This window comes from Narcine bancroftii, chromosome 11 (assembly GCF_036971445.1).
Source record: "Narcine bancroftii isolate sNarBan1 chromosome 11, sNarBan1.hap1, whole genome shotgun sequence".
Taxonomy (NCBI): domain Eukaryota; kingdom Metazoa; phylum Chordata; class Chondrichthyes; order Torpediniformes; family Narcinidae; genus Narcine; species Narcine bancroftii.
In genome coordinates, this window is record NC_091479.1 from 102,469,946 (window position 1) to 102,497,210 (window position 27,265).

Consider the following 27,265-nt stretch of genomic DNA (forward strand, 5'->3'; position numbering starts at 1 on the left):
AATCTCCACATTTGGCTCTTCCCCATATAACATGAGCATGATGGTGTGGGTGGGGGTTTGGGTGTGCATGCGAGCGCTGCAGATACTTTCCCAATGTTGTTACGATTATTTTGTTCTGTTCGCATACACTGACTACCTTCACACAGCCCAATTTAATGAGTCATTAAGCACCAAATCACTCCATTGTCACTGCAGCTGGCAACAACCACTTGTGACTTAAAGAGTAAAATCTCCTTGTACAAATCTATCATTTTAAATTTCTGATGAAGGGTATTTGTCACGAAGTGTCATCTTCCCATCCACACACTCTGGCAACCTCCAGCACTTTGCATGTCGCTCCAGTTTTCCAGCGTCGGCAGTCGTCTTGTTTACCTCCTATCTTTTCAAATTCTAATTTAGTTTGTCAGATGAGAAGGATTGACATGAATTATAAAATTTGGTATTATGCAAGTGTAGCATTACCTTACAAAGGCTTTTGGTTACAACTTATTATAGTAAGGATTTATTAATAGAGCTTTGTCTCAATGTAGTTATTGTCCACAAGCCAGCTAAATTACTTTTTTAGTCTTTTCCATATATATATCAGGCAATCAGTGTGGCAAGCTGTTTTATTTACATTTTTTATTTCAGTTTTGTTGGATTTAAATTGTATCCCTCCAGGTTATAATGTTCAAGTGTTTATGATGTTCTTCAGTTACCTGCGTCTTTGCAATGCATAAACCCTTTGCCAGCAAACTTGTGGCAGAATTAGAGAGATAAATAGAAATGTTACTGGCAAAGGAGTTTGTTCCTTGCCTGTGAGGCTTATAAAACTAACTGGACTAAAAGGTGTGTAGTATAATTGTGATATAATTGGGTATGACCAAAAATAAACCAAATCCATTTGGAATCTGGTTGAAAATTAAAGGACGATTGGAAATTTGCCCGTGGTTTGAGGATGCCCTGAAAGCTGATATTTTTTAATATAATTTTTTATTTTTCACGGTGTGAACCATATCAACCAAAATATATACAAACTTTTCTCATTAAATATACACAGTGGCATTTTCTCCTTTTCCCCCCCTACCCTCCCTCCGTCCCTTCCCACCCCCCTCCAAGACCAATAAATATTCAACATATACAATACAATAAAACCATGAAACAATGTCTTCACACAATGAAAAATAAACAAGAAAAATGCGTCATCTGCTTTTACACACTGAATCAAATCATTTTTGTCTTCTTATCATTTTAGGGGGTGGAGGTCCGAGGCAAGCCCTCCCAAATTTGTTCAAATAATGTGACTTTATTTTTTAAATTATATGTTATTTTTTCCAATGGAATACATTTATTCATTTCCATGTACCATTGCTGTATTCTCATGCTCTCTTCCATTTTAAAGTTGACATTATACACTTTTTTGCTACTTTATCCAATTTGAGGCCTAATTCTTTACTTATATTACTTAGAAGAAAGATCTCTGGATTTATTGGTATGTTATTTTTTGTGATTTTATTTAATATCTGATTTAGATCTTCCCAAAACTTTTTCACTTTCGTACATGCTCAAATTGCATGTACTGTTGTTGCCATTTCCTTCTTACAGCGAAAACATCTATCTGATAATGTTGGATCCCATTCTTTTAATTTTTGCGGAGTGATATATAACCTGTGTAACCAATTATACTGTATCATGCGTAACCTTGTGTTTATTATGTTCTTCATAGTTCCAGAACATAACTTTTCCCCCTGCTTCATTTTTTATCTTTATGTTTAAATCCTTTTCCCACTTTTGTTTGGGTTTATAGCTTATTTCATCATTTTCCTTATCATGCAACTTGATGTACATGTTCATTATAAATCTTTTAATTATCATTGTGTCTGTAATCACATATTCAAAGCTGCTTCCTTCTGGTAATTTCTGTTTCCCAATTTATCCTTTAAATAAGCTTTCAGTTGATGATATGCAAACATTGTACCATGAGTTATTCTATATTTGTACTTCAACTGTTCAAATGTTAATAAATTATTTCCCAAAAAACAATTTTCTATTCTTTTGATTCCTTTTCTCTCCCATTCTCTAAAGGAAAGGTTATCTATTGTAAAAAGGATTAATGGGTTTTGTGTCAATAACAATTTTGGTATTTGGTAATTCATTTTTTTCCTTTCTAAGTGGATCTTCTTCCATATATTAAGTAAATGATGCAATACTGGTGAGCTTTTATATTGTACCAGCTTTTCATCTCACTTATAAAGTATATGTTCCGGTACTTCTCCCCTATTTTATCTAGTTCTATCTTAGTCCAGACTGGTTTTTCCCTTGTCTGGTAAAAGTCTGATAAATACCTTAATTGTGCGGCTCTATAATAATTTTTAAAGTTTGGTAACTGCAAATCACCTTGGTTATACCTCTTTATTAATTTATCTAATGCTACCCTCAGTTTACCCCCTTTCCAGAAGAATTTTCTTATTATTCTCTTTAGTTCATTAAAGAATTTCTCAGTTAAGGGAATTGGTAACGATTGAAATAAGTATTGTATCCTTGGGAAGACATTCATTTTAATGCAATTTACCCTCCCTATCAACGTTAGCGGTAATTCTTTCCAATGTTCTAAGTCTTCCTGCAATTTCTTTATTAGTGGCTGATAATTTAGGTTGTACAAGTGGCTTAGGTATCGGATTGCTTGTGCTTGCCATTTAAATGATGATTCTTTTAAAAATTCTCTATAATCCGCATTACTTCAGTTTTATTTGCATTGATCTTATACCCTGATATTTCTCCATATTCCTTCAATTTCTTATGTAATTCTTTTATTGATATTTCTGGTTCTGTTAGGTCATCTGCAAATAAGCTGATTTTATACTCCTCCTTTATTTTTATCCTTTTTATTTCATTTTCTGTACATCAGTTCTGCCAATGGTTCTATTGCTAAGGCGAACAATGAGGGGATAATGGACATCCCCGTCTAGTTGACCTACTTAATTTAAATTGGCTCAATACATATCCATTTACTGTTACCTTTGCCGATGGTCCATTATCCAATGCTTTTATCCAATTAATATATTTTTCTGGTAGATTGAACCTCTGTAATACTTTAAATAAATAGTTCCACTCTACTCTGTCAAAGGCTTTTTCTGCATCTCAAGCAACAGCCACTGTTGGTTTCTTATTTCCTTGAACTGCATGAATTAGGTTAATGTTTATAGACATTATCTGCTGTTCGTCTTTTCTTAATAAATCCAGTTTAATCTTGTTTTACTATTTTTGGTACACAATCGGCCAATCTGTTTGCTCATAATTTCGCTATTATCTTATAATCTGAGTTAAGTAGAGATATTGGTCTACGTGATGCTGGTATTGTGGATCCTTCCCCGTCTTTGTAATTATTGCTGTCTTACATGAATCTGGCAAGTTTTGAGTTTCTTCTATCTGGTTCATTACTTCCAGGAGAGGAGGAATTAATAACTCTTTAAATGTTTTATAGAATTCTATTGGAAATCCATCCTCTCTTGGTGTTTTATTGTTTGGCATCTTTTTTAATCTATCCTGTACTTCCTCTATTTCAAATGGTTTTTATCAGTTTGTTTTGTTCCTCTTGCAATTTTGGCAGTTCAATTTTAGCTAAACTCTTCTATTTTATCATCTTTCCCCTCGTTCTCAGTTTGGTATAATTGTTCATAAAATTCCTTAAAGTTCTCATTAATCTCTATTGGATTATATGTAATTTGTTTGTTCTTTTTCCTTGATACCAATACAGTTCTTTTAGCTTGTTCTGTTTTAAGTTGCCAGGCTAATATTTTATGTGTTTTTTCTCCCAGTTCGTAATACTTTTGCTTTGTTTTCATTATGTTCTTCTCCACCTTGTATGTTTGTAATGTTTCATATTTTATTTTTTTTGTCTGCCAATTCTCTCCCTTTCATTATATCATCCTTTTTTACGAGTTCCTTTTCCATACTTACTATCTCCCTTTCCAACTGCTCTATTTCACAATTGTAGTCCTTTTTCATCTTAGTTACATAACTTATTATATGCCCTGTAATGAAGGCTTTCATTGTGTCCCATAATATAAATTTGTCTTTCACTGATTCCATGTTTATTTCAAAATATGTTTTAATTTGGCATTCAATAAACTCTCTAAATTCCTGGCTTTTTCCACCGGCATTGAATGAAGATCTACCGGGACCAATGCCTGAAGAGGGCGCACAAAATCAGTGAACCGCGGACTCGAAAGGCCAACATGGCCTGTTTCCGCTCCGTAAATGGTTATATGGTTAAGTAGCATGGAATTTAACCTCCATCTATATGTTCTTGGTGGGATGTCCTCCAGTTCTATTACTAATAACAGGGGTGAATGATCAAATAGTAATCTAGGTTTATACTCAGTTTTCCTAACTCTCCCTTGAATATGGGCTGACAACAAAAACATATCAATCCTTGAGTATGTTTTATGCCTACTCGAATAATGTGAATATTCCTTCTCTCTTGGGTGTTGCCTCCTCCATATAACCATAAGTTTCATTTCCTGCAGTGATTTAACCATACATTTGGCCACTTTATTCTTTTTGCTTTTCTTTTGTCCAGTTTTATCCAAAATTGGATCCAAATTAAGGTTAAATTCTCCTCCTATCAATATATTTCCTTGTGTATCTGCAATCTTCAAAAAAATATCTTGCATTAACTTTTGATCCTCCTCATAAGGTGCATATATATTGAGCAAATTCCAAGATTCTGAGTATATCTGACACTTTATCATTACATACCTCCCTGCTGGATTTATTATTTCCTCCTCTATTTTTATTGGTACATTTTTATTAATTAATATAGCTACACCTCTAGCTTTTGAATTAGATGCGTTTCCTGCACAAATGCTATATCTATTTTTTCTTTTTTCAGTAAATTTAATAGCCTCTTCCTTTTAATTTGGTTATGTATTCCATTAATGTTTATAGTCATATTGTTCAACGTGGCCATCTTATATCCTGTTTACGCCTCCTTTCCGCTTCCTCACCACCTCCATCTCCCTTTTACCCATTTTCATCTCTCAGTTTTTCCCTTCATATTTAAAGCATAAAATACTCTAACAATTCCCATACCCAATATTACCTTAACTCCAAATGCCCCTCCCCCTCTCTGAGTTGCCCCTTATCCCTTTCCGGGCAACCACAACTCCCCTTTCCATTTGGATTGCGATCTTGTTCGCAAGCATCAACTGATTTCACAGTGACGGTTATTCTCTCCCCCCAACCCCCCCAGAAAACACTTTTTTTTTACACATATAACAAAGTTCTCCCTTTTTTCCCCCTTACTTCCTTCCTTCCCCTCTCTTTTCCCTCTTTAGTTCTCTTCATATACATTGTTTTTACATCTTTATATATTATAAAGGTACAAGGACTGCCTAAAGAAATCTCTTGGTGCCTGCCACATTGACCACCGCCAGTGGGCTGATATCGCCTCAAACCGTGCATCTTGGCGCCTCACAGTTTGGCGGGCAGCAACCTCCTTTGAAGAAGACCGCAGAGCCTACCTCACTGACAAAAGGCAAAGGAGGAAAAACCCAACACCCAACCCCAACCCACCAATTTTCCCCTGCAACCGCTGCAATCGTGTCTGCCTGTCCCGCATCGGACTTGTCAGCCACAAACGAGCCTGCAGCTGACGTGGACTTTTTACCCCCTCCATAAATCTTCGTCCGCGAAGCCAAGCCAAAGAAAAAGATAACTGTTCTTCATTCTTATTACATCTCTTCATCTCTCCTTCTATCCTGCAAACGCTCTGTGAATTCTTGTGCTCCCTCCAGATCCGAGAACAGTCTGTTTTGCTCCCCGGGTATAAATATTTTAAGCACGGCTGGATGCCTTAACATTAATTTATAACCATTTTTGCATAGAATTGATTTTGCTGTAGTAAACTCTTTCCTCTTTAAGAGTTCAAAACTTATGTCTGGGTAAAAACATAATTTTTGACCCTTGTATTCCAATGGTTTATTATCTTCTCTAATTTTATTCCTTGCCCGCTCCAGTATATTTTCTCTTGTCGTATATCTCAAAAATTTTACTAAGGTGTATTTTGGTTTTTGATGTGTCTGCGGTTTCGGAGCTAGTGCATTTAGTTTTAACTATGATCTCTTTATATAAAAAAAACTTTTAAAATGATCTTGTCAGCACACTTTCTATTTCCATTCCTTCCTGCATTTCTGTCGTTCCCAGGACCTTTGGGATCCATTCTTTTATAAATTCCTTCATGTCTGTGCCTTCTTCATCTTCCTTCAGGCCCACTATTTTTATGTTGTTTCACCTACTATAATTTTCCAACATATCAATTTTCTGAGCTAACAACTCTTTAATTTTTTTGTCACTTTCTTCCAATTTTCCTCAAGTCGTTTACTTCCATTTCTACAGCTGTTTCTCGTTCTTCCACATTTTCTACTCTTTTCCCTATTTCTGTCATGACCAGCTCTAATCTTTGCATTTTATCTTCTGCTTTCATTTTTCTTTTAATTGCACTAAATTCTAATGACAACCATTCTTTTAATGCTCTCACTTGTTCTTCAAAAAAAGTTTTATCTATATTCTGTCCATAACTGTTTTACCTTCTATTTCTCTGTGAAGATCTTGGTTTTCTTCTTTCTCCTGTGTCTGTACCTGTGTTTGTCTTCTTCTCTTTGTATCTGTGTCTCTTCTGATTCTCCTGATGAGTTGATTGTATCACTTTGTCGGGCCTCTTGCTTGGCCTCTTGTTGTTGATCCTCCCCTCCTGGGCTGCTCATCTGTCAGACCTCCTGCTGCTGCTCCTCTTGCCATTCGCCCCGTCGACTTTCTTCCTTGCCTGGTTCCTCACTCCCTTTCTTGCCACCTTCCTCATCTTCCAGCTGAGAGCCCTAGTGTCGGGCGTCCCTCAGCGGGTCGCGCCGTGGTTGCCCGCTCCTCAGCTGAGCCCCCCTCCCGTCGGTGTTTCCTTTTACTTTTAATTGCGCACTTTTGTTTGGCTCAGAGAGCCATTTTTGCAGTCCACTGGTCGGGTGGGTGGGGGGTCATGACTCCGTGGAGCCGGCGCCAACCTCGGAGATTGGGCGCTCTTCGCCACCACGGCTCCCTGTTCCTTTGTGCAGGCAAGGCCTTCTCCTTTCTTTTCCGGTGACTTTTCTTCTTTTTTTCCCATTGTTTTTACTTTTTCCTTCTTGGATGCCACCTTCTTTCTCTTCTCTGCAACTTTATCTTCTATTTCTTATACTTTATATTTGTTAAGCTTTGTCTTGACTTTTTTTTCTGGAGAGGGCTGGTTTTACCCTATCAGCCACTACTCCATCAGGTGACTCCTCCTGAAAGCTGATATTTGAGATTAAAGCAAAACTGTTTCAAGCAAACAGCAGCAATTTACATTTATATGCTGCCTTTAATGTTGCAAAAGCAGTTCGAGCTGGTTCAGTGACCAAAATGTTTCCGAATTCCTGAAGATATGAGGGCAAATAATTTAGCTACACGATAGAACACCTTAATTAAGGAAAGAGACGTGTAGAGGCTGAGGGATAAACTTCTAGAGCTCAGGACTGAACACTGGTGCCAGTGGAACAACAATTATTTAACAGAGAAAAGTGTTTCATTGGATTGTACTTGTAGAATCAAATGACAATTGACTTGACTTGAATTAATTTGACAATCAGCAAGTGGCAACCATTAGGAGAGGCAGGAACCTCAAAGATTTATAGAAGGTTGCCAAGAGGTGTGAAACTATGTAGGGCTTTGGATAAGAAGTGGGAATATTAAAGCTAAGACATTACCTAATGTGGACCCAATCGTATCAGCAAGCACAGAGGTAATGGGTTACCTGAATCCAGTCGTGTACAATATTATCTTTCAAAAGTATCGCGATATTTTTAGTTTTTTGACTGAATATGAATTTTCAGTATTCCATTGGAGAATCTGGACTCATCCTTCAGATTATTGGTCCGATATTGGATTATTAATCGAGCCAGCATATACATTGCAAGTCTGTACACAGATTTAAGACAAAATCATATAAAGTCCCATTTTTGGATTGTCTTCACTTTAGCCCATTCTCTGCTCTAACTCAGTTTGGCAGCATGTGAATAAGAATGTCTCATTTTAGGGAAAGGATGTTATTCCATTGGAATGATCTCAATTGGAAAAGGACTTGAGCTTCCTTTTCAGTGAGGAATATAGCCAGATCACAGGCACCAGGGCTGATCATGTAAGTTATCTTTGGTTGCCTCTCGATTCTCAAATTAAAGGCAGTGATTGTAAAACCAAACAACTGCTGGTATCCTTTGGATACTAGAACTTGTAAATTTAGATGTGCAACTTGGTTGATATAATTTATATACTTACAATCAAATGGAGAACACAAGGATTCCAAGATTCAATATTCTTTTATTGTCATGTATTAAAACAAAAAATGTGATACTACATGACATTTCTTTTAGTTGACTGCCAGACAGACAAAGATTTGCCATTAGCACAAGTTGCCTGGCACTGCAGGCAGAAAAAGAGAAGGAGAAGAGAATTCCCCAAAGTCACTCGAGTGTCCATGGATTTGCCTCCAGTGCTTCCACAGCCACACAGCCTTCAGTCCAAACTATTGGCAACCCGAGCTCCAGATCCAACCTCCAATACGATCTTGGCACACTCTCGCATCTAGGTTGTCACCCTTCAGCCTCTCTCTAGCAGTCCGCCGCCTGGTGAGAATCCCTTGTCCAAATTCACCAGCAAGTCTGCATGGGTCTTTGCCTTGAGTCACCAACAGATGTAAAGTGATTCAACAAGGTAATGGTTGGACCGTTGGCAATTAAAAAAAATTTGCTAACAAACACGGCTGGAGGAACTCAATGGGTCAGGCAGCATCTGTGGAGGCTAAATGCTGGTTGGCTTGTGCATTTAGTTTTAACTATGATCTTTTTACATAAAAAAAACTTTGAAAACCATCTTGTCAGCCTTTCCAAAGAATCCACTATCCTTTTTCCTTGAAGTTGCTAAATCAGAATCCCAGAGATATATGATGAAGTGCAAGTTATTTGCATTCTCAGCTTTTATCCTTTGGTCCTTGCACCTATTCCTCTCATTTACACGATATTATCACTCGCTCATTTATATTGCATAAAATGGTTTCCTTCCACTGCAGAAAAGAATACTTGTGTTTGGAAACTTGCTAAGAATGTCATCCCAATTCAGTAACGCTGAGCAGGTGATGGAGTATTTTGGTACAATGGAATTGTCTGCGGAATTCTCACGTTTCCAGTTGGGAAGGAGTACAAAAATAGGATGACAATATAATTAATGCAGAGAGTACCTGTAGTTAAAGTGTGGAACTTAATGTCATGAGTAGCCATTGAAGCTCATGGCAAGTTGAACATTTAATTAGAAATTGGGTAACTGCAAGTTCGAGAAATGCATGAAGGAGTAGTTCATTTGGTGGGATAAAAGAAGTGAGAGTTGGCTGATTTGGAGCTTGATTACTAGAGGAGACCATTTGGTGTAAATGGCCTGTTTTCTTTGCTAATTTTATGTAAATTTTCTTGAGTGACCACGGACATATACAGTGAGATCAATAAGGGCAAACTTCTGTTCATTGGCAAAAAATTTTCTGTCTCTTGTAGAACTGTGAAAGAATTCTTGAGAGTTGTCGCGAATATAATCCCTTAATACTTGGCCAAAATCCGGCAGAATGACAGATGTCAATGAAGAAGTGGACAGGAGTGAGATAGATCAGCTAGTTGAGTGGTTTCACAACAACAACTTTGCACTCAACATCACCAGAACTAAGGACTTGATTGTGGAGTTCAGCAAGGCGAAGCCAGAAGAACACGAACTAGTCCTCATCGAGGGGGTCAGCAGTGGAGAGGGTAAGAAACTTCAAATTCCTGGGTGTTAACATCTGAAGACGTATTCTGGGTCCATCATGTCGATGTAATCATGAAGAAGGCACGCCAGTGGCTATATTTCATGAGGAGATTTGATACGTCACCAAAGACTTGTAGATTTCTACAGGTGTGCTGTGGCGAGCATTCTGACTACAGCACTGTCTGGTATGGAGGTGCCAATGCATAGGACAAGAACAGGCTTCAGAGGGTTCTAAATTTGACAACTCATCATGAGCATTAGTTTTCACTCCATTAAGGATATCTTTAGGAGGCAGTCCCTCAAGAAAGCAACTTCTTTCATCAATGACCCTCGCTGCCCAGGCCATGCCTTCTTCTCACTGCCACCATCAGGAAGAGGAGGTACAGGAGGAGCCTGAAGACGAACACCCAGCGGTATAAAAATAGTTTCTTGCCCTCTGTCATCGCATTTCTCAATGGACAGTGAACCTATGGACACTAGCTCACTTTTTCTCTTTTTTGCACTAGTTATTCATTTTTAAGCTTATATTTACAGAATTGTAAGTTCTAGTAATTTTGCATCTGTAATGCACAATACTGCTGCAAAATAACACATTTTGGGACACATATTCATGGTATTAAACCTGATTGTGAAGTGTTTGTATGTGAGCTTAAACTACGAGTATTGGTGGAATAAGGAAGAAGCTAGAAACGTTCAAGATACAGTTCCCACCACACCCATGCAGTTTCTAATAATTGGTACTAGGTAAGTCAAGTTTATCGTCATCCGATTATACAAGTACAACTCGACGAAACGACATTCGTCAGTCTTCAATGCAAAACAGGCTGACACACAACCAGACATAACACGCATACAAATACAGGACAAGTATTTTATCTATGAAAATAAATATTGCTTTGTACATATGAGTGTCTCGAGTGATTAGTGTGAGTAGATCCTTTGGTCATTCAGCATTCTTATTGCCTGTGAGAAGGAGCTGTTCCTCAGCCTAGTGGCTCTGGATCTGATACTCCTGTAATTCTTTCCCGACAGAAGCAGCTGTGTGGGGTGGAAGGGGTCCTCAATGATTTTGCGCACCTCCAGACAATAATCCTGGTTGATGTTGGGGGGGGAGGGGGCGGGAGAGGAGGGAGACTCCGGTGATCCTTTCTGCCACTCTTGTGGTCCTGTGGATTGTCCTACCAATTTCTCTGCAGAAACTGCACCACACTATGATGCAGTTGACCAGGGTGCTCTTGAAAGAACTCCTATAGAAGGTTGACATAATGGTTATCTTTCTGCCATGTATTGTAGCTTAAGTTTTATGAAACCAATTATAGCATACTGTCACCTTCCAAGAGGATCATCTCAATATTTTTGAGTGATTGAGCGTAGGAATTTCATCATCAGACTGAGTCAGAGCACTTTTACAAGTTGAACATTGAACTGTATCATTCACTCATCTGTGTGTAGGTGCTGAGAACGGAGATGGAAGTTAATGATGAAACAAATTATCAGACAAATGGAACAATGTTATTTTCCTTCCTTTCCAGGTATGGAATATTTGACCGCTGTCGAGAACTAGTTGAAGCAGGTTATGATGTTCGGCAACCTGATAAAGAAAATGTAACACTTCTTCACTGGGCTGCTATCAATAACAGAATTGATCTGAGCAGGTAGGTTGTGAAAATCTATGCACTTGAAACTGTGATGAAAAAATTATTAAACAAGCTTTAAATGGCCACTAAAAAAAAACTGTCCATAAATAAATCCAGTGCTTGATTGTAGTCTGTTTTATATTCTGGAAATGACATTGACGGATGAAGTATTTCTCAAGCTTTTGTAGTCGAAATAAGAGGAGAGGTTGGTAGTTGGATACTGAACAGATGAAGGTGGGAGAGGTAGACAGGGAGTAGAGGTGGAGACCACTGGGCTCTGGCATGAGTGAAAAGTATGTATTAGAATAAGTTGGAGGAATGGGAACAGTGGAACTGGATCAGAGGAGGGGAATTCAATCTTCATACTATTAGGTTGTAGGCTACCCATGCTGTTCTTCATGCAAGTTCGGGCTTGGGCTTCTTCCCTCTGATCTTGGTGTAGTCAGTGATGAACATGGTGAAAGGTTTCATCAAGACATTGTGACCATGGTAACATGGAATTTTGGCAAGTAGAATCCATTAATGCTGGCCAATTATTGTTGGACACTGACACGAGAGGCATCAAATGTTGAGTACAAACTAAAATCAGTGGCAAAATATTTTTAGGTCAGTTGAACCAAAGCAATTATGGGATTAAACATGCTAAATTTAATAAAAGTTAATTTAACGTTTCTCCAACTTACTACATGATACAGAAAATCTGAAATTATCTTTGTGTTCTACTTGATGTTGTCCATCTTAATCCCCTTTTTTTTTGCAGGAAGCAAAACTTTTGAAAAAAATTTATAGTCCAGTGTACTCAACACCTTATCATACAAAGTACCACTTACCAGCACTTCGTCTGTCGGCTTCGTTTGCCATGGGGATTCAAGTACACAAACACATGTTTGTGTTTGGCCTCACCCTGGCAATGAATAAAGCTGAGGACAGTCAGGCCGGTGTGGGAATGGGAAGAGGAATTAAAATGGCTAGCAACTGGAAGTTCCAGCTGATGTGAGAGAACAGATGGCAGGAGATATTGATTAGCTGGAAAGATGGAATTTAATGCTTGAAAGTATGAGGTGGTGCAATTAGGAACTAAAAAGGTAGGGCATTAGCAACAATGGTGGAGCCATAAGGAATATTGAGGAACCTTTATTTATTAGTCCACAGATTAGTGAAGGTGGGAACACGAGTGGTAGTTTGGTGAAGAATGCATAAAGGATAGTCGCCTTCACTCGCAAGAACATAGAATGCAAGAGTGTGCAATTTAATAAAATTTTAGCTAGACCACAGTTGGAATGCTGTGTGCTTTTCTGGTTGCCATTCGAGAAGAAGGATGTGATTACACTGAGCAGATTTCCAAAGAGGTTTGCTGGTGATGGGGAGAGATTGTGGAGACTGGGTTTGTCATCCTTGGAGCAGAGGAAGCTGAAGAGGAACTGAAACAAGTGTATGAAATTATGAGCAATGTGAACAAGATAGAGTTGGAAACCCTTCCTCATAGCTGAAATAAGACTGAAGGGCATGGGTTTGGAGTACAGAGTTAAAGAGGGGATCTGAGGAAGAACCTTTACATCCAGAGGGTGGTTGGAATCTGGAATGCACTGTTTAGGTGGGTGGTGGAAGCAGACTTGAAACCTGGAAGTATGTAGATGTGCACTTGATCACCATGGCAAACAAAGCCTTCAGATCAAGTGCTGGGAAGGGGGACTTTGGACAGATAAGGAGTGATTACACTTGGACAAGAATTTTTTTCAAAAGGTTGGCTTCCTGAAAAGAAATTTGGGGATTATGATAGACGACTTCAAGATAAACACAAAGATAATTTCAGATTTGTTGTATCGCATAGGAATTTGGACACATTGCGTTATTTCAAATGACCTAAAAATGTTTTGCCACTGATTTTCATTCGGCATACAGCGTTGCAGTGGTGATCTCCGATTTGATGCGGTCGAAGGTCGCTTTGGCTTCGGTTGATAGGGGGAAGGAGGTGGTCTTGATAAGTGGCTGTGCCTTGTCGGCATAGTGTGGAACCCATTGGGCATCGAAAGAGAAAAATCCCAGGCAACGTCTGAATGCCTATTGGGAGTGGGGTGGGGGGGGCAAGTCCATGAGGGGACGCATATGGTCAGGGTCTGGCATTACCACCCCGTTCTCCACCACACAACGTAGAATTGCAAGCCGAGTGGTCCAGAAGACACACTTGTCGAAATTGTAGGTTAAGTTCAGCTGAATCGCAGTCTGAAAAAATTTCTCGAGGTTGGCATCATGGTCCTGCGTGTCATGGCCGCAGGTGGTGACATTGTTCAGATACGGGAAAGTAGCTGTTAGTCCGTTCTGGTCTACCATCCGGTCCATTTCCTGCTGGAAATCCGCGACACCATTCATGACCCCAAAGGGTACCCTGAGGAATTGATACAGCCACCCGTTCGCTTTGAAGGCCGTCAAAAGTCGGTCTACTTGGCGGATCGGGTGCTGGTGATAGGCCAAACGTAAGTCAATGGTGGAGAACACATGGTATTGGGCGATCTGATTCACCACATCCATGAGAGGGGGTACGCATCCAGCAGCGTGAAGCGGTTGATTGTCTGACTGTAGTCAACCACCATCCGCGGCTTCTCCCCATTTTTAACAACCACCACCTGGGTCCTCCAGGGACTTGAGCTGGGTTTGATAATGCCCTCGTCTAGCAGTCTGCGCACTTCGCTTGTGATGAATTTCTTGTCCTCGTAACTATGCTGCCAGCTTTTGGTGGCCACTGGTTTCCAGCTAGGGGTGAGGTTTGCGAAGAGTGCTGGAGGCTACAAGTGGGGGCCGGGTGGCTTGGGCTGTCACTGGCAGGAGGCCTCTGGGGTGGGTGGAGTGATTACAGACAGAGAGTGGGGCATGGAGCCCCCCATAGTGCAGGGAAACAGTTCAGAACTGGCACTGAAAATCCAGTCCCGGCAATACTGGAGCGCACAGTTGGGGGAGAACTAACAGTTTAAAATTGGTAAATGTGATGCCCTAGACTTTCAGGGTCACCACGCAGTACCCCTTTACCCCACTCGAGTGTAAACTGGTCGCCAACGAAATCTTCTGGTCAGTGGGCGAATGACCAGTCCGCAACGGTGGGCCAGGTCTGGACGGATAAAACTCTTGGATGACCCTGAGTCAAATAAGCAATTGGTATGGTGTCCATGCACTTTAATCAGCTCCATTGCTTTTGTAAGGGGCTGGGGGCAGTCCTGGTCCAGAGTCACTGATGCAGAGGCCTATGCTGGGAACAGTGGAGTCTTAGGTGATGTCACGCAGCGTCGGGCCTGTAATGCACTACGTGTGCATGGTAACGTCACAGAAACAGTTGGGCTGGAGCTGTCAGCATCAAGGAGCTGGGACTGCTGCCTGCAGCCTGCTGGGGGTGTCGGCCAACCAACAGTAAGTGCTGGGGGTCGCTGCTTGCATTCGGCGGTGGTGGGGCGGTCAGATGGGCAGTTGTTGGCGGCAGCGGGTCCCTGGTCGGCAGCGGCGGGTCGCTGGTCGGCAGCGGCGGGTCGCTGGTCGGCAGCGGCGGGTCGCTGGTCGGCAGCGGCGGGTCGCTGGTCGGCAGCGGCGGGTCGCTGGTCGGCAGCGGCGGGTCGCTGGTCGGCAGCGGCGGGTCGCTGGTCGGCAGCGGCGGGTCGCTGGTCGGCAGCGGCGGGTCGCTGGTCGGCAGCGGCGGGTCGCTGGTCGGCAGCGGCGGGTCGCTGGTCGGCAGCGGCGGGTCGCTGGTCGGCAGCGGCGGGTCGCTGGTCGGCAGCGGCGGGTCGCTGGTCGGCAGCGGCGGGTCGCTGGTCGGCAGCGGCGGGTCGCTGGTCGGCAGCGGCGGGTCGCTGGTCGGCAGCGGCGGGTCGCTGGTCGGCAGCGGCGGGTCGCTGGTCGGCAGCGTGTACCTGATTGGCATCATCGGTAGCGGCGATGGTGGCGGCAGCGGTCGTTGAAGTTGGGGCTTGGGCCTGGGCAGTTGTTGCTACGTGTGGGAGGTCCAAGCAGGCCAATGTCTTCGCGGCGAGGGTGGGCTGTACCTTCCGCGCTCTGTGCCTGGCCCGTGATGTCAAGCGCTGCCGCGTGGTGGAGCCCTCGTTCACATTGGATGAGAGCTCTGAATAAGAGATCTTTGAATGGGATGGTGACGGTTGGGCCTCACGGCGCTGTGTTTGACGGTGGCCATTTTGGAGCGACAGGCTACAACAAAGTGGCAATTTTTAAGGCACTTTGGCACCTGGCTCTCCTCACCGGACACTGGGACCTGCTGTTCTTGTCCCTCCTGTGCAGAAGTAGCACTTCGGGATCGCATCAGGCAGTATAGAGGCGGCCGACATGCCGTCGGTGGGCTGTGGGGTAGTAGGGTTGAGGGAGTGCATCCTACTCATTTCATCGCGTGGGATCTAGCCCTGAGAGTAAGCATCCATACTTAAGACAGAAGCCTCCATTATCTCTGCGATCCAAGTTGCGTCCTCTAGGTTTTCTCCCCCGTGTTCTAGCAGGCGCTGCCTCAGCTCATTCGATCGAACCCCGGCCACGTAGGCATCCCGAATGAGATCGTCGGTGATCTCAGCAGCAGTTCTATCTGAGCAGGCACAGACTCTGCCCAGTGCCTTTAGTGCTTGGCTATAAGCTCTACAGGACTCATCGGGCAGTTACCTCCTGGTCACTAGTTTGTACCGGGCATAGACCCTGTTTACCAGTTGATCATAGAGTCCTTTCAATACCTTCATGGCTGCGGCATAAGTGGCTGCGTCCTGGATGCTCTTATAGACTCTCGGGAACACCATAGATATCAATACTAGTAGTCGATGGCCGTCCTCCTCCACGGCAGGGTCAGAGAGTTGTAGGTAAACTTCAAAACACCTCACCCAGTGCTTAAAGTCATTCGGAGCTGTAGCTGACTGCAGGCCAATGTTGCGGCGTTCTGGTCGCATCATACGCTCCATCCCTTGTAAACCTTCGAGCACGTCGAAAGAATCAAAGGCTTGTTGATCCAAACCAAGGCTTTTATTAACTGGAGTGTATCACATGTAGATTGACCAGTCCAGAATGATCTGGGTCTGGCTAGGAGCAACCCTTTAAGACCTGCCAGTAGGCTTGGCTATGCTCTCAGCCAATCACCACCATCCTATACCACAATATATACATATACACATTGGAGATAGAATCTGTACTATCACACCCTCTTACACCTTTTCCAAGGACGCAATGTCCTGGTGAAACCTGTCACCATGTTCGTCACCGTCTGCACCAAGATCAGCGGGGAAGGAGTCCAAGTGCGAAGGCAGAAAATGAATTTTCAATGACATGTAGGATTTCATGGTTTTGTATGTTTGAAGTAGACTTAAAATATGACAGGAAATCACAAAAATACATTATATCTAACAATTGGTATGTGATATGAAAGTTTTAAGGCAATTTTAATGATCAGCGGTCTAAAATCTGTGAAATACAAAAGTGTTCAGTAAGCAAAATCTTCATTGTCCAGTGGTATCAGCATGAACATAGCACGCCAAGGGCCTGTTTCTATCCTGTTCGTCTTTGTCTAACTGTAACATATAGCAAGGATCGCAGCAATAAGTCTACGGTACTCCACTGGTCACAAACTTCTACTCACTAAAAAAGTCACCTTTACCTTCCTGTCACCATGCTATGTGTTTGTATCCAATAGTCCTAGATTCCATGTGCCTTTCCACCTGGGAACTTTTTCAAAGGGGCTTAAGTCCACATCGCCTCCATCAATTCTATCCTTAGTTACCTCTTTGAACAATTCAGTCAAATCTCCCTTTTACAAAACCATCAATCCTTGCCACTCAAAGGGAAGATTACTATTCCTCTTTCTCCATTAATTTTGATACCTGGCATGTTGGACTCCTATACCTGCAGTTACCTGGTGTGTTATTACATCCACCTGTGGCCAGTGAAGATTTGAACTTTTTTTTTCAGAGCCCCACCAGTCTCCTCTTGCTCATAGCAGCCTGGGATACATTTCATTGGGCCTTGGGGATATCTTGTATCTCCTTTTAATGGTGATTTATTCTAAATTCCATCATTTCCCCCCCCTCCCCACTCAATTCTCCAATCACCTCCTCCACAGTGAACATAGTTGAAAAGTATAAATTTAGGATGTCAAGTACATCATCCAATTCCATAGAAAATTTGCCACAAATTTGTAGGCACAGAGGTAAACAAGAGAGACTACAGATGCTGGTAAACTGGGGCAACATACTAAATGCTGGAGGAGCCCAGCAGGTCAGGCAGCATCCGTTGTAGGCAATAACTTTGTGCCTACAAAGGACCAGCATGGCAAATTTTCTATGGAATTGCATGATGTACTTGACATCCTAAATTTTTACTTTTCAACTATGTTCACTGTGTGTTGCCTGAACGGACATTTTACTTTCTCTCATTACCTTCTTATCCTTAACATACTTGAAAATTGCACGTTACTTTATCTTAATCTGACCCATCAGTGTCTCCAGTTTGTTCTTTTAATTCCCAATCTGAAGTTTCCATCCATCCTTGTCTTTCTCCATTTTTCAACAGTCATTTTCATTCAGCAAGCTCTTTAATCTAAGAAAACACCCTGAAGTGAGTATCAGAAACAGATGAATTGAAAGTACATCAGTCATGCAGGATTCTCGTGAGCAGATTCATGTGCGATATTGATTGAAGTACCTGTAAAAGTCAGGAATCAAAGATATTGGGGAATAGGCCAGATGGTTGTCTTGATGCACCTTATAGATTCAATTACACACCAAGTTTAATGTTGCACGGACATTCCATTGCCTCAAAGAATTGGAAAAATGTAAATGCCGGGAGAAAAGGTGAAACTCATTCCCAGAGTGACAGTGAATTCTGCATTTTCTACTTTTAAGTTACTACTATAATTTTTACACAACAGTCATGACTGCAGCTGAGAGATCAGCAGGGGAACATCGGAAAATCTCCACTTGGTGTGCCAGAAATTACTGAATCAGCACGTTTTTGCTCAATTGGCCACTGAAAAAAAAAGAAATTGCGGACCCTTAAAATCTACTGGGGCTACTCAGCAGGTCAGAGAAAATCTCTGGAAAAAGAAACAAAGTTTAAATGTTGAGTCCATTCTCCATGGGTAAGTAAGTGAGTAATGTGGTCAACCATGAGCAGTATTGTAATTTTCCCAACCTGCATGTGACCCTTTTCTGGCAAGAGTCATTGTTGGTCAAAGGGAGTCCCAGTGAAACTTTCTTGCAGTTTTCTCCTCGAAGCAATGATTCCACAGATAAAGTTACAGTCACAAGTTCCACCCAGCTGAGATCTTACCAATCACAGACCATTGATTTCACAGATTCATATTAAGCTATTTCACATGCAGGTTTTGCTTCTGAAAGAATGGACGGATCCAAAGGAAAGCTTGTTGATCTCATGCCAGAATTCTCACTGAAGCCACTGTCAGTGACACTGAGGCAATGATCCCTGTTCAACAGCTGCCATTCCCCACCCCCGGACTGGATATTGTGTGAATGCTTTTCTCTCCCATCTCATCGCTGGTCAGAGAGCCAACGATGGCAAGAAGAAATGCTGTAAATGTAACTCAAGAAAACAAGTGTAAATTGGGAGAAGCAGTGCACAGTTCAGCCTCTGTAGTACCACATCCTCTATCGAACGGTGACCACTTCACAGAGAAATGAGTAAAACTGAGTAAAGGAACTCCTGCCCTCCATCATCTGATGCGCAAGGAAGCAAATATCCACACTTTCTGTGTGCAGATTTGTAGTTCAAGGATCGAATTTTCAGGCATAAGTAAATCATTCTCAAATTACATGATCACTGCAGCCATCTGCAGATGTACCATTATTATCTACTTAATGAATTAGAAAAAAACTCTTGTATATCGGCTGCACCGGTAAGGCCAACATTTTTTCCCTGTCTCTAATTGCTTTCAAACAGCTGACTCTAGAGGTTTTTGGTTTGTGTTTCTTCCCAGAAGACACTGGTATTCCTCCTCATCACTGTGGGCTGCTGTTATTTAGGTTCAAATATTGAAGAAAGCAGGTGTCTACTTGCTCAGGTGGGAATAAAAGATGCCACTGAGGTGTCTCAGAGATGAAATGGTTCCCTGAGCAGTACCAGTCTCTCTGTCTCTTCATGAAGGAAGCAGGAAAACAAATCATTGTTGCCTTGGGAGCTTACTGTGTTGGTACAGCAGGTTCCCAGAGAATGAGCACCGTACCATTCTGGTGAAGGGTCTGAAATGAAAACTATTTCTGTCTCCACAAATACTGTTTCAGTTGACTACTTCCAGGTCATTCCATCTACAAGTCCAGATATGTCTTCAATGTTTCACTCCTGTGATTAGTTGGCATGCCACATATACAGTAGAATCCCTATTATCCAGAATTTAATCAACTGGAAACCCAACCAACTGGCAAAAAACAATCGAGGAAATAAATAAAATTTTAAATAAGGAAAAGATTCATTATTCAATTAATAATTCAGGAATAAGATTTCAGAAGTTATGGGGGTCATTTATAACTCACTATCTTACTTCAATGTAATTAAATTGATTTGTATCTTTTCCAATTCTTTATATTAATTTTTTAACATCCATTTTTCTTTTAATACCAGTCATATGTAGCATCTGGCAACGCAGTTAGGTAAGGGGTTTGAGTTTTTCTCCTTTACTATTTTCTTCTTTCTTTTTTTTGCATTATTAGAGGTTTTTTCTAAAAGAGTATATACTATTTAGAATATGAATTATGGATATGATGTACAATTTGTGTATCTTAGTGTTAAACGGAATGTCTTTTTTAGTTTGTGTAACTGTCCATATCATCGACTGTACCTTTATTTTTATGTTTTTTTAATTAAAATCAATAAAAATATTTTAAAAAGAAAGTTTAAAATTGTAAAAGTAAATGTTCTTTGAAGCAATACACAACCCTTTGGTGAAGATGGGAGCAAACAGTGTAAGGTAAAACATCATGAGATGGGAATGTGTAAGGAGTTACCCTGTACAGGGCTGTAACAAGATGTGAATGCATCCTTGTACTTACAAGATAAGAGAGACATTGATGGATTGAGAGGCAGGAAGCTAGCAGGGAAAGGATAGCAACAGTTTTAGTCATTGGACAAGTAATGATATGATGATGTTCTAAGCACGTATCCAAGGGTATAAAAAATCACCATTTTGCTGATAACGGCAGAATGCATTCTCCGACTAACATCGTTAGTCGCAAGTGTTACAATCCGGTAATAAAGAACAAAGAACCCTGATTTCGACTCAGTCTGGTGTTTGTCTCACTCATTCATGAACAAAGCAGACCTAACAACAGCCAGCGGAGTGCCCCGGCTGTGCCCTGCCTGCAGCAGCTGTTTGATTAAAGTTTCAATAAATCTATGTTGAATAAAATGGTGGCATCCAGGAGGAAGAGCCGGCCGATGCCGCTGGGATGACTCTCCCAAAAGGTCTCCCTATCCCTGCCTAGTAAGAGCCTTTATCTTGATTCATATTGGTAAGGCTTTATCTGTAAACATGGGAGAGGTGGGATGGGTAGTGTAATGGCTAGCACAACACTGTTACAGGGCCAGTGACAGAGGTTTGAATTTAAATTTTTAAGTTACAGGAATTACTTGATTAAAGTGAACTTTGCATAATTAAATTCAACGATACTGATTTTATTTTTCAAACTAGTTTACATTTTGCACTCTCTTTTGTCTTTGAATGGATGGTGTATTAGTTAGACATTGTAATAGAGTATCTCAGTTGACTAGGAAAATTCGCATTTCTGGCATCTGCGATCCCCATAGATGCCAGGTAAGGGGGATTTTATTGTATAGGGATAACTAACGCAGGTGATTCCCTGAGAATGCAAGCATTCTTTCAAGCAGAGGTCGCTTGCATGGCATCCATATTGTACATACACTACAAGTTCTTTAATGAAAAGACCTACCCTTAAATATTAAAATCTATCTATTTTCATCCAATTTGGAAGGAGCTCTGCAGTAAGTGGGCAGCAAGATAACACTGTTGAGGTGTAAATTCAGAAGGCTTCAGGGAGAAAACTACCTTAAAGCCATTTGGTGCAAGGATTCACACTCTTAAGCTTTCACAATAGGAGAAGAGTGCTTACAAGGTGTGATAGGTCTTTCAGTAAGTTGGCTGTCTCTTCAAGGCAGCCGGAGTTGGAGATGGAATCCATAGAGAGGAAAGAAGTTTGCTCTAAGTTCTGAGCTGTGTTCACTACCTTCTATAACTTCTTTTGATCTTGAGCAGAGCAGCTCCTTAACCATGTTGTGCTGCATCCAACAAGTCTCCTTTCAATGGTGCACCTGTAGAAGTTATTGAGAGCTGGGGGAACGTACTGAACTTTCTAAGTCTTTTTAAAAAAAAAAATAGAAGTGTTTATTTAAAGTTAGAGATACTGGAGAGTAACAGCCCTCAGCTCACAAGCCCCCGCCACCCAAATACACCCATGTAAACATTTAACCTACTAACCTTGCACGTCTTTAGGCATAGGAAGGAAGCCAGAGAGAGCATCAAGAGGAAACTTTCTAGAATGTTGGGTCAGTGGGCTTGTCCCAGGTTGGATCATTGAAGTTATTTATTCTTAAGAATTTGAAGCTATTTAGTCTGACTTTAGTGTCATTAAAATGTGGATAGGGGTATAGACTCTGCTCCCTCTCCTGGTCAACAATAATCTCCTTCATTTTATTGATGTTGAGAGAGAGGTAGTTGTCTTGTCTCCCTGCCTTGGGACTTTCAATCTCCATTACTGTGGTGTTGTCAGTAACGGTGAAAATGGAGTTGAAATGGTGTTTAGCTGTATCGTCGTGGATGTAGAAGGACTGAGTACACATTCTTGAGCACAGGTGTTGAGTGTGATTGTTAACCATCTTTGCTGATTGTGGTTTGTTACACAGAAAACTAAAGATCCAGTTGCAGAGGGGAGCGCTGAGGTTTGATCCTGAGGTTTGGGAATGAGTTGCTGGGGACGCAAATTGAAGGGGGTTAAAGCGAGACAGGAGAAAAAGTAAATGTTCGCGCTAACAGAGGAACCACTGACATGGTCTTTGCCCTCAGACAGCTCCAAGAAAAGTGTAGAGAACAAAACAAAGGACTCTACATCACCTTTGTTGACCTCACCAAAGCCTTCGACACCGTGAGCAGGAAAGGGCTTTGGCAAATACTAGAACGCATCGGATGTCCCCCAAAGTTCCTCAACATGATTATCCAACTGCACGAAAACCAACAAGGTCGGGTCAGATACAGCAATGAGCTCTCTGAACCCTTCTCCATTAACAATGGCGTGAAGCAAGGCTGTGTTCTCGCACCAACCCTCTTTTCAATCTTCTTCAGCATGATGCTGAACCAAGCCATGAAAGACCCCAACAATGAAGACGCTGTTTACATCCGGTACCGCACGGATGGCAGTCTCTTCAATCTGAGGCGCCTGCAAGCTCACACCAAGACACAAGAGAAACTTGTCCGTGAACTACTCTTTGCAGATGATGCCGCTTTAGTTGCCCATTCAGAGCCAGCTCTTCAGCGCTTGACGTCCTGCTTTGCGGAAACTGCCAAAATGTTTGGCCTGGAAGTCAGCCTGAAGAAAACTGAGGTCCTCCATCAGCCAGCTCCCCACCATGACTACCAGCCCCCCCACATCTCCATCGGGCACACAAAACTCAAAACGGTCAACCAGTTTACCTATCTCGGCTGCACCATTTCATCAGATGCAAGGATCGACAATGAGATAGACAACAGACTCGCCAAGGCAAATAGCGCCTTTGGAAGACTACACAAAAGAGTCTGGAAAAACAACCAACTGAAAAACCTCACAAAGATAAGCGTATACAGAGCCGTTGTCATACCCACACTCCTGTTCGGCTCCGAATCATGGGTCCTCTACCGGCACCACCTACGGCTCCTAGAACGCTTCCACCAGCGTTGTCTCCACTCCATCCTCAACATCCATTGGAGCGCTCACACCCCTAACGTCGAGGTACTCGAGATGGCAGAGGTCGACAGCATCGAGTCCACGCTGCTGAAGATCCAGCTGCGCTGGATGGGTCACGTCTCCAGAATGGAGGACCATCGCCTTCCCAAGATCGTATTATATGGCGAGCTCTCCACTGGCCACCGTGACAGAGGTGCACCAAAGAAAAGGTACAAGGACTGCCTAAAGAAATCTCTTGGTGCCTGCCACATTGACCACCGCCAGTGGGCTGATAACGCCTCAAACCGTGCATCTTGGCGCCTCACAGTTTGGCGGGCAGCAGCCTCCTTTGAAGAAGACCGCAGAGCCCACCTCACTGACAAAAGGCAAAGGAGGAAAAACCCAACACCCAACCCCAACCAACCAATTTTCCCTTGCAACCGCTGCAATCGTGTCTGCCTGTCCCGCATCGGACTGGTCAGCCACAAACGAGCCTGCAGCTGACGTGGACTTTTTACCCCCTCCATAAATCTTCGTCCGCGAAGCCAAGCCAAAGAAGAAAGAAAGCGAGACAGGAGAAAAAGTAAATGTGAGCAAACCCAAGGAGATGATTGTGGACTTCAACAGGACTCAGCATTGGAGAGGGTCAAAAACTTCAAATTTATGGGTGTCATCATCTCCGAGAATCTGTCCTGGAGCCTCCATGTTGATGCAATCACGAAGAGGGCTCGGCAGCGGCTAGACGTTGTAGAGAGTTTGAGGAAATTTGGTATATCACTGAGGACAAAGGGAGCATCTTGGCTGGTCTGATATGGAAGTACCAATGTTCAGGGCAAAATAAAAATGCAGTGGATTGTTAACTCAGCCTGTGACATCATGGGCACCAGTCTTCACTCCATGAGGACACTGACAAGAGGCAGTGTATTAAGACAGCAGGCCTCCATCCTCAAGGCCATGATCTCTTCACTCTGCTCCCATCAGGTAAAAGGTACAGGAAGAGGCACACTCAGTGGCACAACGACAGCTTCTTTCCCTCTGCCGTCAGATTCCTGAATGAATAATGAACCTTAGACACTGCGTTGTTTTGATATTTTCTTGCATTATTTTTGTTTATTTTGTCAGGTGGTTTATATAAATGTTTGCTGCCACTAAACAATGAATTTCATGTCGTGTTCCTGACAATAAATTCTGATTCTGATGAGAGCCATGACCAGCCTACGATGATTTCTGCAATGACTACATTTGGGAAAAAACAGCAATAAGAATTTTTTCACTTGGAATTGTGAATCATCTGCCCAAAGTCCATGGCTAGAAATAGACTTGCCTTGGAATTATTTTATGGGTTTTGCTTACTTTCACTCCTACTGGTGTTGTAATTTTATTTCATGTGACAGAAAAATTAATACCAGTCTTTCAATTACTTAGTTTAATACTGAGCTATGTATATTTTCCAACTGCTTTACTCCCCATGCCACTTGCAATTATATAAGTTGGTCAGATTTTTCCTTCCAAATCAAAAAGCTTCTGTTGCCTCTCTTTATCTTGGCTTTTTTGGCTTGTGCCCAATAAATTTGAATATCTGCCTTCTTTTCTAAGCCAAAAGTGGCCAATGTTCAAGATCAGAGCTTTTTCCAATTTGTTTAGAGCTCCTCTATTTTACAGTGTTGACACATGGTTTATGGCCCATCGAGTCTCTTCCACCATACTATCCATCCTCCCATCCTCCCACTCCCCTGCCTTCTCCCCTTCACTTTTGATACCCTGACTATTTAGATACCTATCAATCTCTGCCTTAAATATACCCAATGACCTGGACTCAACAGCCGCCTGTGGTAGAAAATTCCAGAGGTTCACCACTCTCTGGCTAAAGAGTGGGGAACTCTCTTGTGGGCCGAAATGGCCTGTTGCTATGCTATGTGTCTAAATTTAAGAAATTCTTCCACTTCTTTGTTTTAAATGGGTGCCCTTTAATCCTGACGTTGAGCCCTCTTGTTCTAGATTCCCCTACCATGGGAAATAAGTTTGCCACATCTTGTCTGTTCAGTCCTTTCAATGTTCAAAATGCTTCTATTGATGGTTACTTCGCAAGATTTCAACATTTTCCAGTCCCAGGTCAAACAAGACACTTGGATCCTTTTAAACATGTCTCAAATGCTTTGGAGGAGTTCATGCAGTGTGTACATTGCATATTTTGTCTTCCAGTATGCCATATTTTATATTTGTACAAAACTTTATTGGCTGCTACTTTGTCTTCTTCCACATTTTACCCTTCTTACCATTCCTGAGCCATTTTCCTCATTCTTTTGACTGTATTTGTTGGGTGTCAGGTTTATTGACCATTTTTCATTGTGTTTGCATTCAAATCATCCCATTTAACTGTGTTGTTTCTCTCCATCCCACCCCATTCGCCCACTCCTAATGAAATTGTTCAAGTGAAACACATCAGTAATATTTTTTTAACCTCTCCACAAGTTCTTAACCTTTGCTATCAGCTTAGTATGCAGCTCCCTTGAGTTCTGAAGGTACTTTTTAGAGATTTGCAAGCACGCTTGAAATGTCAAGGAGTTGGTCAGGCAGAATTTCTTCATTACACTCCAGGTTATTCATAACCGAGGATCATGTTTGACTCTAGGATGTATTGTGGCAGCTTTGAGTTGTCAGATGCTTTGATTTTGAAAAAGGTCTTATTTCATATCCTTGTCTCCTCGTACCTACCCATATTAGTATGTTGAATATTAATGTACACTCTCCCCCAGATTTGGTCTCTTGCTCATTATTGCTCTACTATTTAGCAATAATAAGAGTCTCAGCTCTGCAATTCCATAGAACTATGGAACCATAGAACATTACAGCATAGATACAGATCCTTCAGCCCTTCTAGTCTGTACGGAGCTATTTTTCTGCCTAGCTTCACTGACCTGCACCCAGACCATAGCCCTCCATACCCATCCTATCCATGTACCTGTCCAAATTTGTCAAAATTGAACCTGCATTCACCACTTCCGCTGGCAACTAATATCACACTCCCACCACTTTCTGTGTGAAGTTTCCCCTAAAATTTTCTCTTTCAGTTGAAAAAAACCTACCTATATTTACTCTATATATCCCCATCATAATTTTAAATACTTTTATCAAATCTCCCCTTGTTCTTCTACGCTCCAGAGAAGAAAGCCCTAACCTCGTTAACCTTTCCCTGTAACTCAGTTCTTGAAGTCCAGGCAACATTCTAGTAAAGCGTCTTTGCACTCTTTCAATCTTATTAATATCTTTTTTGTAGTTAGGTGACCAAAATTGCACATAATACACCAATTTTGGTCTCACCAATGTTTTGTACAACTTTACATTAAATTCCAACTCTTATTCTCAGCACAGTACTTTGATTTATGAAGGCTAATATACCAAAAGCTCTCTTTACAACCCTATCTGTGGTGACACTTTCAGGGAATTATATTCCCCAGAGTCTGTGTCAGAACAAATCTAATCATGGGGGTGGGGCGGGGGGGGGAGGCGGGGTGTGGCAGCGGTCGGGGGAAGGTGGTGGTGGCAGCGTTGGTCCGGGAGGGGGTGGCGCTGAAGGGGAGAGTGATGGTGGCAGCGTCGGAGTGGGTGGGGGGGCACTTGGAGGAGGGGGCATGGCCCATGGATGCCCCTCCCCCATGACTCCGACCCTGGTATTCCCAGATCCCTCCTCAGTGCCCCACTGTTTACTGCATATGTCCTTTCTTGGTTTGTCCTTCCAAAATGCAACACCTCACACTTGTCAGCATCAAATTCCATCTGTCACTCCTTCTCTGCCTTTACAATACATGTTAAAACCTTTATATTTGATCAACACTTTACCAAATTGCTCCTCATACTTGCAATTTATTGAGAACTCCTCTGAGTTGT

General features: G+C 42.0%; 1 protein-coding gene across 7 annotated transcripts in view; it reads left to right on the forward strand.

Moving 5' to 3' along the window:
• The window catches only part of zdhhc17 (zinc finger DHHC-type palmitoyltransferase 17), a 155,590-nt gene that overhangs the window by 32,262 nt on the left and 96,063 nt on the right, over positions 1-27,265 (forward strand). For all 7 annotated transcript variants that reach the window (XR_011346821.1, XR_011346820.1, XR_011346822.1 and 4 more), the window contains exon 3: positions 11,367-11,489. Coding sequence is in view for 1 of the 7 variants with exons in the window: in XM_069904363.1 (XP_069760464.1) it covers positions 11,367-11,489 (123 nt within the window). In the remaining 6 variants the exon portion in view is untranslated. The remainder of the gene's footprint in view (positions 1-11,366; positions 11,490-27,265) is intronic.